We start from the raw sequence: 12,579 nt of genomic DNA, 5'->3' as shown, positions 1-12,579 counted from the left end.
GAGATGAGATGCTTGCAGTATCACATCATGACTTTTTTGTTGGAAACACTTTGTAGGCGAATGCATGATAAATACAGCTAGCTGTACTTCAGTCAGATTGAGGGCCATATTGAGATTAGATAACAATAAAAACAATTGTTAATGTTCAGTACTATTGTACTTAAAAACATGTTTTAATACAGTATTAATTCCAGCTCTATATTGACCGAGGAGTGCTGTTCAGCAGTTAAATAATATTTTATGCCTGACTAAACATGGTGAAAGTAAGTAAATGAGTCTCGTGTTGGGACTTTTGACAGAATCAGGCTATTGCTTCATAACAAAGAAACGTTACGCACGAAACTATTAGGAAATAGTTATTTTCCTGTACTTCCACCAACTTTTCCTCTTTTTTGCATGTACTATTAAGTGACTTTGAAATGAACTAACTGTCTGTTATATGCACATATGAATTAACAGAAGGTGGTAAATGGGGTTAAAAAAAACAAAACAAAGCCCAATAGCATGTGAAGGAATTAAAAAAAAATTAACAAAAAAACAGTCGTGTCCCAAAACGAAAATATAGTTGAAGCATCCGTACTGCCGTATGTAATATTAAATGCAGAAAACGATGTAATTTGGACCATTTAAGTCAAGACGTGACACAACACAAGATAACATAACTTTGAACCACACTATTTCTCACAAAATCAATCTCGGCAATTAGAACAGTTTACCTGTCCTTCTCTCTTTCTCTCATTTGTAATCCAAAGCAAGGAACATTTTATTATTTTTATTTATTATTTTATGTGCATCAATTAAAGCTCAGGTTATAGTATTCTAATTCTGTTTGGAAAGCTTGTAATAAAAAACATGAAATGTAAAAATCAGTTAACTCCACACTAAAGTACCGTATGTATAGGTCTCGCCAGTACAGTCATGTGTGTTAATTACAGCCCATTACAGGATTGTTGTGTGCCTGTGGCTATGATTAATGCACATAGTCAAGAGACTAGACCAGCACAGAGTCCCTTCTTGCAATCCCAGTGGATGTAACCTACTTCTGCTGGGGAAAGACAGATTCCCTGATATATTTTACCGTCCATGCTCATGTGTTTACAGATAAAAAACATACAACCTTTGGTATTAAAAAAAAAAGATGAATTGTACTGGAATCTGAATATATAGTATTTAAAGTGTCTTTAAAATTTGAGCTCTTCAGATTTTGCAACAGGAGACAGCGTAGTTAACAAGTGTTACCCCACGAACTAGGCTGTAACCTATTTCTGTTGACCTTATTCAGCAGGCAGAGCTGGCAAAACCAGGAAGGTGTTAAGAAAATCACCATGTGGTAAGTGAAATGATTTTTTTTTCATGGCAATGTGATGCAACATGTAACCATGCCTATCAAATCGCTGCCCATATTCTATTCATCTATCCTACGCAAACCAAACACACTCCCAAATAAGTCCCACCATATATACAGTACGCATGCTGCATATAATACTAGACTGCAGGCATGCACAAATTGTAGTAACTGTAGTGAAATCTATACAATTTTGACTAAACTATTTTCAATTCGACTTTCAGGCCCCAAAACACATTTTATTGTAAAAGAACAACCGATAGATTTGTTGTTTTTCTTGTGGTTGTCGTTGTCTTTTGGTGGTTTGGGTCCAACTTTACGTGACACGGTCTTAATAAAAACACTCAAGTGGCATTAACAACACCAGCACTTGCTTAGCAGGTGATCCTACCTCCTCACGTTGTCACAGTGTGTCAATGCTATACATACAGTCAAGTGAATAATTAAATATAGATAGCGTCTGTGTGTTTCTGTCACACCATTTCATCGTTGTGTTTGGTTATATCTGGGTCACCACCCGTAAGGATTCATACAGCTTTCATTAAACATTAACTGTCTCTAAGTATATTTCAGTGTTTCTGTCTGAAACCACAGATGAGCTCTACTAGGAGGGAAATTTAGACACATATCCATTGATACACCTCCTGCCTCTATTCTGTCTGAACAGGATCTTGGCCTTTTTTAAATCATTTGAGCAGATGGCTTATCTCACAGGCTTTTTGACCAAATTGGATACCCCTGGCCTATATAATCTGCAAACGCATCTGTTAAATTAAACTGCTCAAACTGATCATGACTGTAACAGAATGAAAACCTTTTTAAGACGTGAGAATGGTAATTATACCAAAGAGACAACAGACAACGTTAATACATCGCTAAATAATATGTAAATATTTTTATATCTTACCGAAGTGACATATTGGACTTCCCGGCACAACTTAGTTTCTCGTGGGAAGTCTGCAAGATCCAGGAAGTTGTCCACCACCACTTGCCCAATCAAATCATGGCGAGTGAACCTGTCAAAGTCATAGACACTGAAGTGCAGCTTTCGGTTCGACAGCTCGGTGTATGCCACTGGAAAGAGAAACACCTCATCAAATACTGGGTTGAGAGTCTTGCGGTGCACCTTAGTCTGGTGCTTGGTTTTACGGTCAGGCAGCAGGTAGATCTTCACATAAGGATCGGAGGTTCCAGAGAAGTCCTTGGCGGGAAGATCTTGAGCTTTATGGATCTTAACTATCAGCTGGTCCAGATCAAAGTCAAACTTAAGGATGAAATGGAGACGTCCACAGTTGTCTGTCCTACGTCCATCATCTGTGTCTACAGAGCGCTGCTTGTAAAGTTCTGGTTTGATCCGACCTAAACAAGTCAGACTATCCTGCCGCTGGAACTGTGTCGGATTGAAGTCTGGATTGGACAAGTTCATCTGACGACGGATGGAGTTGTGACTGTAAGGAAAGGTTTTAGTCATTAACATTGGGTTCATAATTATCATGCATATGCTCTTGACATCCGTCAACGGTTTAGTCATCAAAGGTAACTACGTTCTGTTTTATTTATCCACTGTTACTTGCATAACTGTGTTGTGCAAACAAATATATTTAGCTATACATTATTTGAAAGTTAATTTTGTGTGACAGTTTGACCCTGTTGGGATGCTTCGTGGAGCTACTACCCACCAGATTGAATCGTTTCAATAGCTACAAATCAGGCAAGCTCAAGGACCTAGCACAGAATCCCATTCAATCTAATAACAGCTAAAATCTCTGGAAAGTATCAGTAATTTTGACACTTTATGTAATTATTTAAAAAAGTTCATCTCAAATAATAGAAGATGCGCAATAGTAACATGTTTGGTATGATTCAGTTATTTGTTAAAATGGGATATGATTTGACATTTCTGCTCTGCATGTGACATTTTTTTAGGGATGACGCAGTATGTTTTTAAATTCTTAGTTCACATGAATGTCCTTCTTCTTTCAAACTCCTTCAGCACCACAATATAATTGAGGTGTACTGACCGTACTGATGACGTGGGTTCAGTGATTTGTCTTTGCACTCTTTCCCTGGCCAAGGTGTGAGCTTGTATATGGTCTACTTTGGCCTGGATCTCCAGAGGTATGTCAGGTGATGTGTGGCTGATCTTCAGACCTGACTCCGGAACGGACACAGCCATTGGGAGGCCTGATGGCTCCTTCATACAGCCGTCCTCACTGTACTCCCGATCATCCCCATCCACCTGGGGATACAAATGTTTGTAGTATGTTTAACATTGATCATTTTAAAAGCCTCTTGTCAAACAAAATAACAGTTGCAACATAGACATGTGATCCACTGACTACAAGAACCTATATGGTGTCCAAAATATATGTTTGTTTTCCCTGGAGATGGCTCATCATCAATCTGGGTAGTGTTCAGAATTTCACTTCCACCAAATACAGTCAGTTTTGTTGGCCTCGCTGCTGTTTTCTACAACAATTGGGGGGAAAAAAACAATTTGAATGGTCCTGAAGTCAAATGGTTTGGAATTTTCCCATAATTTAATGAAACAGTACCAGAAAATTACACCGCATAGTTGTCAACCTGTCATGCATAGCGTCGCTTGGGATTTCATATGTCTTGCAGGACAGGTCAGTGATCATGTACGTACTCAAATAGTGTTTTCTTTAAGTTTTTCACATGTTTTATTATTCAACCAGCAAAGGACACCACTGATGGCAAAGTAGGAATGTGTGACGAGGACCAATGTATTGCATAGTGGGAAAGAGGAACAGATATCCCGATACTGGCTTCTCTGTAAAATATGGTGAAAGTAGCACATGTATGCAATAACATTAAAAAGAACAGAATATATACCTGCAAATGAGCTACATGAAAAGTGTGAGTGAGTACATAATTGATTTTTCAGTTTTAATATAGATGTGCAAACACTTTTAAACAACACTGTTAAAATGTGTCATAAACGGGTGCGATCCATGTAGTTATGTTATACAGGAGTTAACTTGTTTTACCAATTCTAGGTAAGGACTCCCTCTACAGTAAAACTGGGTCTATGATGGAAACATTGTGAAATTGTGACTTAACCTCAGTGGTTCTACTGTAATTACAGGTAACACAGCTTTACATTATTTTTTTTATATTTGTTGTGGACTTTGGTGTTATTCAGATTCAGAAAGCTGCATTTATCCCATAAGGGGCAAACTGCATTTATCCCATAAGGAGCAATTCATTTGTAGCTTCTCAGTATATTAGCCATTAATTTTGATGGTAAAAAGGTATACGGTATTCATTTTTATTATTGTTGTTTGTGTGATATATATCCAAATAATGGACTTTCAATGGATGTCTCCTTTTCATTTTACCTCTGTTAGGACAGGCTGTTGGTCCCCTCCCAGAAAATGTGCACCCTTGAGGACATCTGGTAGAAATCGGCCACTCAGAGGTACCCAACACAGCTTCCATGATACAAATAGGGAGACGCTGAATAAAGCCAGACCACAGGTGGTCACCAGCAGGGACAGCAAGCTCACTGATACATCTGGAGATAAAAGAGAGCGAACCACTCAGTGAACAGTGAACACTTTTCAAGTGACTAAAAATCCAGCTAACAGGAGGGATGTTGGTTAGTATTCCTAAAGAACAATATGTGTTACCTGACCCTGTTGCAACTGTGGAAAAGGTACTTATAATGCAAGTCTTTTGTCTCATTCTATTACTATTGAAAAGCATCAACCAAAGCCAGGTAATAATTGTTTTGAAGCAGTATCAACTGTAGTAGGCCTAACTGTTTACTCTCTTGACTTTTGAGTTACCAGTATTTATTTTATTATATCTAATCTATGAAGTACAGTACTATATTTTCATACCTAAAGGTTTCATAATTTATTTGATTAATAATTCAACCACGTGAGGGGCCTAATTAATTTTATTAATGTTGACTATTGAGTGGTATGTAATGTACATGACTGTGCAAAGGCCCTGGGCCATCATTAGATTGGCTGCTTCAGGAATGTCATGATTACATGCTGTGCCGTAAAAGTATTTGCCACCTCCCAGATTTTCCTATTTTATATTTTTTATATATTCATTGCTCTAAAGGCCCGCGGCTAACAGTGATGCAGCTAAACACAACTGAAAGGGAAAAATGCAAAGAACTTATAGATGGCAGCTCAAACCCGTACACTTGCCGGTTGTCCCTCGCACTCATACTGCAACGGAAAAATTGCAATGCCTGGTAGTCATCTCATGAGGATATTATGTTTTGAGGCTCCACATTCTGTATCCCGTAATGTTTCCCTTTTTTTATTGAACTAAAAATAAAACACCCTTTTCGGAGTTCTTGGAAGGGTTGCTGGAGAGCACTCCTGCTAAGCTAAGGACTCTGTCGTTCTGCTGGTGGTCTTTAATGCTCAGGTGGGCAATGACAGTGAGACCTGGAAGGGCATGATTGGGAGGAATGGCAGCCCAAATCAGAAGTGGTCTTCTGTTATTAGACTTCTGTGCTCATCATGTTCCAACATAAGGGTGGTCATTTGGAGGCTCTTCCTTTGTTTCATTATTTGACCTTTTTCCCTTTTCGGTGGAGCTCTCCAAACATTTTCATTTTTTTTTTATTTTGTCTAGCTTCTGGGCTTCTCCTTTACCCCCAAACAACAACATCATGACAAAGATGATTGTTGTGTCAGAGGCACAGGCAGAGGGGTCTGATTTTCAGGTAGATGGACCTCATTTTCAAAACTGAACTTCCTTCAGACTCTACTGATCAGTAAAATATTTTTGTTCCCATCGATTGCGACTTTCTTACCCTGAATCAAACCGATGGAGCCAAACTTTAGCCACTGTGGTACGCCCCTGACTTGGCCGAGTTAATCAGTTGGGCCGTTTAGCATGTACAGAGTTTCCCGCTCCACTCCTCCAAAAATTGTTCAGTCTCGCCGTGCGGCCTGGTACCAAATGGCCTGCTATAAATACTTGATAGGTACAAATGATGATTTCGTAAGGATCAGATCATCAAGAGAAGTTAGCCAATGTCAGATTGGCCCATTGTGGGCTTAATGGCACAAATCATAATCAAACAGTGAAATCTTAAATTTGACTACCTGAAAAGTGAATGAACATTACGCTTTTCATGTTCCACCCATCCACCCATCACAGTGCTACTGGCAGCAAAAAATATATAATTAGCCTATTAGCATAACTGCCTATGTCATTTATGAATGTTTTTGGAAAGAAGAAAACTAAAACACAACAAATGAAAAAAAAAAAAAAAAAGTGTTTTGTCAGCATTTGTTGGATGGTGGTTTAAGTGCATTCCACTCCCAATGAAGTTTTTTTTTTTATTTATGGAATAATCTTTAGCCATGAAAGAGAAAGTATCCTGTCAGAGTTATGCTGGGGAAGAAAAGCTGCAGGCAATGCAGTGCTGAAGTGCAAAGTCTTGTTGGGCTGCTGAAGAAGCAAATGGAGAGAGACGGTGAAGAAACACCACAGCTGGTTGCACTAAAGCAGGAGTTTTTGAAATGATTTACCAGGCTAAGTCAAGTCGTTCAACAGTTGAAGAGAACCAACTGCACATTCACACTGCATTACAAGTTTTCATCTTTTAAACCTTGCATGCAAGTACTGATAACTAAACCAGTATTGGCAAGGTTGAAAAAATCAACTTTATTTGGAGGGCTTGGGAAACCGATCATGAAAGAAAAAAATGAAGTAGTTTGATGACAATTAGGGCAGCATAGGCAAGTAATGGTTAGATCATCTGCCTCACAGCTGACAGGTCCTGTGTTCAACTCTCAGCTCTTGCCATCAGGAGCTTGCCGTTTCTTACTGACTTTATTCTGTCTTCCTTCCACATTCCTAAAAACATGCATGGTCGGTTTATTAGACTCTAAATTCTCCATGGGTGTGTATGTGCGTATAAATGGCTGTTTGTCTGTGCCCTGCTATTGACTGGCGACTGGTCGAGGTTCAGAAAATGGACAGATGTACACGTATAGACTAAAGATAATTTTGGAAATGGAATGAGAACTGTATCACAACGAAAAATGTCCAAACACTGCCTATACTAAAAAAAAAAATGCATCGACCAAATTTCACATTTGATCTTGGCCATATCAGAATGTCTATAAATTAAAATCAATATTTATTTTACTCACAAAAAGGAATTAAAGATTAATACTCAGGAGTACGCTGAGTGACACAACGGAATAGGTAGGTAGGTTCTCAATCCAGTTTTCATTAAATGCCTACAGTCTGCAACTAGTTCGGCTGTGATTCCAAATGTCGAATCGGAAGTGAATGGTGTTCCAACAACACAGACATTTACAGCCAATGAAAATGCCAGGTTATATCAAAGCATTTTTTACAACAAAAGTTAGGTTTGCAAAGCAAGGTCCATCTTAACAAGCCATGACGACATGCGAAGGATGAATGATCACCATCTTAAAAGCCACACTGCAAAATGTGCAGTTTAAACTTCGGGGACAGTATTAAAAACAGAATCTCGGTGTTGCATTAACACCACTCAGTAATATGTAGAGTTGGTTTTAACACTCACAGGTGGGCAATTTACAAAATTTTGCCGGTACGTCATTCGTCATTACTTCAAGCCGAAACACACTGTAATTGTCAGTCAGTATGCCCGCCGTGTTATTTTAACCATCTTTAAATTTCACCGGTCTGTCAGTCCGTGAATATGAAAAGATGAAAAATCCAGTTTGATTTGAAATGGCAAATGGCCTGAACTACAGTTTATGTCAGTGTATCTACATTATACGGTGCATGCCCAAAGAGTTTTACACACACACACTTATTTGCCTATCTATTCAACGTTAATTACAGCGGGAGCTTTAAGTAAATTAAGTTTTGTTTACCTTAACCAGAATCCTGTGTCGCATTGTTGCCATAGGTACAATCTTGGTGGATTAAAAGATTCCTAATCCTTGTGGAAACGAAAACCAAGTTGCCATGACAATCAATCAATGCTTCTTCTGAAACGTGCTCGTCCTCGTCTTCTTCTTCTTCTTTTGCCACTTGTCATTTAATTAGTTTTCAAACACGTTGAAGTAGAACATTGCCCTGGCACAAAAATTACGATACGCCCGTCCCTACACAGAGCACAGACTACTTTCTGTTTTTTTTTTGTTCCAAATTGTTGGATGAATCGAGGGCGAGGCAATTTCGTGCGCCCAAACGCCCAGATGGTTGCAACACAGCCCCTAGACTAAACTTACACACTGCATTGAATTAACGCCAGCAGATGTGCAGTATCGAGTCATCAATCCTACATTCTATTTTCTGGGATGAAGGTCAAACATTTTAACCCATTAAGCCCTAAAGCACCTGGCTCAACCGGTCCCCAAAACCTAAGGTCGCCTTTGGAATTACCCTTGAAAACCTAAAGTTTTCCCAGAAAGTCAACACTTACAAAATAATATCTCAGCCCCTGTAACAGACAGAAACATAATTCCAAATGAATTAGAGAGCTTAGACATGTGGCTTTCACACAGGCATAGTTTATTGTTTACGAGTAAATAATATTATTATGTCTCAATCGAAGATGTAAAAATAACGTGTCAGTGCAAGAGAAGCAATTTTTAAAAAATCGAGAGGTGATTACCATCCACTATTTCCACTGATAACAGCAGTGGAAAAGGAGGTTGTGTAGTGAACAGTGCTAGTGGATAATGCTCAAGTATGAAGCAACCTTCCACAAGCACATCTAATAGCATGGTGGAGACCAACTTCTGAAACGATACTTTCAGAGAGGAAGACCTTGAGGGGTGATTATGTACATAGTGTCATATTCCATCATATACTGTAGATCTTTCATAGTCTTGCTTGTCATTCTGAGTCAGACTCATCACAAAGAGTGCTTTCAAGTATAGCACTTCAAGCTAAATGTGGTGTTGCAACAGTCTTGATAGAATGGTGCTGTCAGGAAAGCAGTGTACAGCCAGAACAGTATATTGGTAGTTTGCTTCAAAGTCCATCTATTATGAAAATATTTGATTGCATGTTTAGACTCCAGTTTATCCTTGACCCTTGCAAGGATACTACCGGTAAGTGATATAGAAAATGGATGGGTGGATGGAAATGAACTATGTATACAACTTCTTTCCAGAAATAATCTTCAGTGTACAAGTAACAAAAATGTTTAATTGTTCTCATATCAACCTTGCTGTGAATAAAGCATGCTTAACTGGGCAGAAAACATGCTACCAAAAACAAAATTATCATTTATAATCTTAATTGAATACGCTGTAATAATTTATGATTGGATTCGTAATATTATGATCAAAATGTGTTCATTTTGTTCAACAGTAGGTAGAATTTATTGCTTCCTGGAAAGGTTGATATTCTAGATGTGTGTTGGATTAGTTCCACTGTACCGATTTCCCATTTGATCAGTGTCGATAGATAAAGATATTGCCAATCGACAATTGCTCACACTTTCACAATGTCAACAATGAGAAGAACATGCACATATTTAAATTAGCATTAAAGTGCAGCCAGCCAGCTTTCTGTGAAACGAGGCCAATACAAGACACACAGTACACAGTGTGCTGCTCTGACCAGGGCTCCAGCTGGGGTGAGCTGAAAGAGACGTGATAGAGTGTCTTTTTGGCACAGTGCTGGCTAGCTGACCTAGTGGATGCAGCCTTCTTCCATTGTGCCAGTACCATGTCTCTTCATTTGAACATTGTTTATATTGAAATCAACCAAATCTCATTTCACTTATTCTTTAATAGCAATAAGCACTTGTCACCTTCCCATAGCTACAGGGTGTCTCCGGTTTCAATGTCTGCTTGCAGTCTGTAATCAAAGCCTTCAGTTCTGTACAGGTCAGAGCAGCAAATTGCATGCATTAGCTCACTAATCAGTACGATCATTACATTATACTGGAAGATGCCACAATCATCATTATATCTCTCGACAGAATTTGATTAATGTAATGTGATTGGGCATGTGACCCGTGGAGTGAGCTGTGCTATTGTTATGTGTTCCCAGGCATGAATTAGAGCAACATGGAGGTCCAAGCTCATGTTGCAGACAAGCTGGCAGGCCAGGCTCACTCTGATGCTCAAAGAGGACGTTCTTTGTTCCTTGCTCGTTCTTCAAGTCAGCACAGAGGACGAGAAGTGCAACAGCATATACACGTTCTTTTTTTTGTTTTTTTAATCATGGTATAATTATTCATTATTATATTTGGATCTTTCTTCAAAACACGAGCTGTATTTTAGGTCAGGAAGGTTAATATTCTAACATCTTTATTTAGGCTTCTGATTGGTCGAAAACTTAGGGGTTGAAACTGTCCACAGTAATTAAAAAATTTAAAAATAAAACATTGGAGAAAAATGACTGAATATCTGTGGATTTTAATCAAAGTGCACCTTTGAGTTGCCATTTAAGGACTACCAAAAGTAGGTTAAGCCTTTTACAATGTACAATCACATGAACGGACAACATCAGAGCCACTTTAGTCCTGTCCAACAATATGATTGGATTTCCCTGATAGAAGCTCTGACACTGATGTTCTCCTGACTCTGAGATAACTCAAGCTTAAAGCCCCATAGAGAACAGAAGCATAGATGGTTGCTTTTATTGTTCCAAAGCTCTTTTTGATGAGAAATTGTCGAAAACACAGGTTAGGTCGAGGTCTAGGTTAGCTGACCAACCAACAATTCTGAACACTTTAAACTGGAAACTTTACCTGCACAAACCTTAGTTATGAAGTAATTTTACAATTTTTTTGTAACCTGTTCAAATCCAAAAACATTTTTGTCACTATTGTGACTTAAAGTTTAGTGTGTGCAAAAATGTCTGCCAACTTTTTTTCATACAAAAATATGTGGATGTGTTGGCGCACATCTAATAAGTACTTGCAAACGTAGAAACTGATGAATTTGCCAGCGTAGTGTAACAAAATGAGAAGCAATGGGAGGAACTTTTCTGCTTATGTAAACATTTTTGAAAAGCCAGATGGAACCACTGCTGGGTCATTTTAGCACACTCTGACAATTACGGCTGGCCTGCCCGGGAGGAATTTCCAGGTGTTAAGTTTTAACGGCAATGTGCAGGACATGTAGGTACAACCAAATCATATGCACTCAGGGCGTTTTAAATCAAAATATTGCCTTTATGCGGTTGCTGGCTTTCCTAAAACTATCAATGATATTTTTTTTTCTGTAACCTGTGTTTGTCTTCTACCAACACTTCCAATTCCATTATTTTAAACTTGCTATTGTGCTGGCAGTCAATTTTCCAGTCAAAACCATCAGAGCTACAGTATACCAAAAGCTTAGAACCTTCTTCAACGTTTAAGTCACTTACACACACGCACACATACACGTACACACTTGGTTTTACGGCATCCACTGTGGGTAGGGGGCAGGATGGTGTTGGTTTGTCCATATTTGGCACTGGTTGCTACGCTACCCAACAGGAAGTACACTATTCCCTTGTATGTTAAGTAATTACAACAGAAAGCCCTGGCTTTGCTTATAATGGGGAGGAGACATAATTACACAAAGCATATGGGCCTATTCGATATTTTATTCTATAATAACATTTTTACTCTTATAAATAGCAAAATCATGTGCTTCTATCACTTCCAACCAAGATGTTATAATCACTGTAGTGGAGATCTCCGTTCATCGCTGCGCCTTCTTTACCACATCATGGTGCATCATTTGTTTTGCGTCCTTGAGCTCCTGACACTGGGACACCACATTAATTTGCTCCCCGTCCTTTTTCTGTATGCCGTTTACAACACCACCACTTCGAAATCACTCTGTAACCACCTCTCCTATTGTCTGTCCTCAGCGGCGATGCACCCCATTTGAACATTTTTCAATTTGAGCGCCTTTGCCGTCGTGGCACAGCATAGCAGTACATATACAATGAATTGGTTGGTCAATGGCGTATTTTGAAAGAGTGAGTGAGAATGCAGTTTTGCGCCTGTTATTTGGGATCTTAATAAATCAGGTCCTATAGTTTCAAAATGCCGTGGAAGTTTAAAAGGTGTCACTGATTGGTTGGTTGGCAATAACCCACATTCCACACTGTGGGCTTTTGGCTCTGCCTTATTGCACCAATTTGCAAAGGCCTAATTAAATAAGAACATTTATTTCTTTTTACTTCTTATACTTTTTGAGAAGGTTTGGCATCATTTTTGCCACCTTTGTTTTTAATGTAGTAGTCCCACTAGGTCCCCAAAAGCTGACATGTCTCGA

The 12,579-nt window shown here is 38.8% G+C and overlaps 1 protein-coding gene and 1 long non-coding RNA gene across 2 annotated transcripts in view; one reads left to right on the top strand and one right to left on the bottom strand.

The window, feature by feature from the left end:
• syt9b (synaptotagmin IXb) overlaps positions 1 to 12,579 on the bottom strand; it is a 48,125-nt gene that overhangs the window by 21,989 nt on the left and 13,557 nt on the right. The window contains exons 2-4 of the mRNA XM_086029285.1: positions 4,708 to 4,883; positions 3,367 to 3,584; positions 2,253 to 2,793 (exon numbers count right to left, since the gene is read on the bottom strand). Of these exons, the coding sequence (XP_085885411.1) occupies positions 2,253 to 2,793; positions 3,367 to 3,584; positions 4,708 to 4,883 (935 nt within the window). The remainder of the gene's footprint in view (positions 1 to 2,252; positions 2,794 to 3,366; positions 3,585 to 4,707; positions 4,884 to 12,579) is intronic.
• On the top strand, positions 9,240 to 10,705 carry LOC147148301 (uncharacterized). Its single transcript, XR_015086657.1, has 2 exons — positions 9,240 to 9,405; positions 10,355 to 10,705. It is a non-coding gene; the product is annotated as an uncharacterized LOC147148301 (long non-coding RNA).

The sequence above is a fragment of the Filicampus tigris genome, chromosome 4 (genome assembly GCF_054856515.1).
Source record: "Filicampus tigris isolate MCC_2025a chromosome 4, RoL_Ftig_1.0, whole genome shotgun sequence".
Lineage (NCBI taxonomy): Eukaryota > Metazoa > Chordata > Actinopteri > Syngnathiformes > Syngnathidae > Filicampus > Filicampus tigris.
This window is presented reverse-complemented; position numbering and strand designations above follow the sequence as displayed.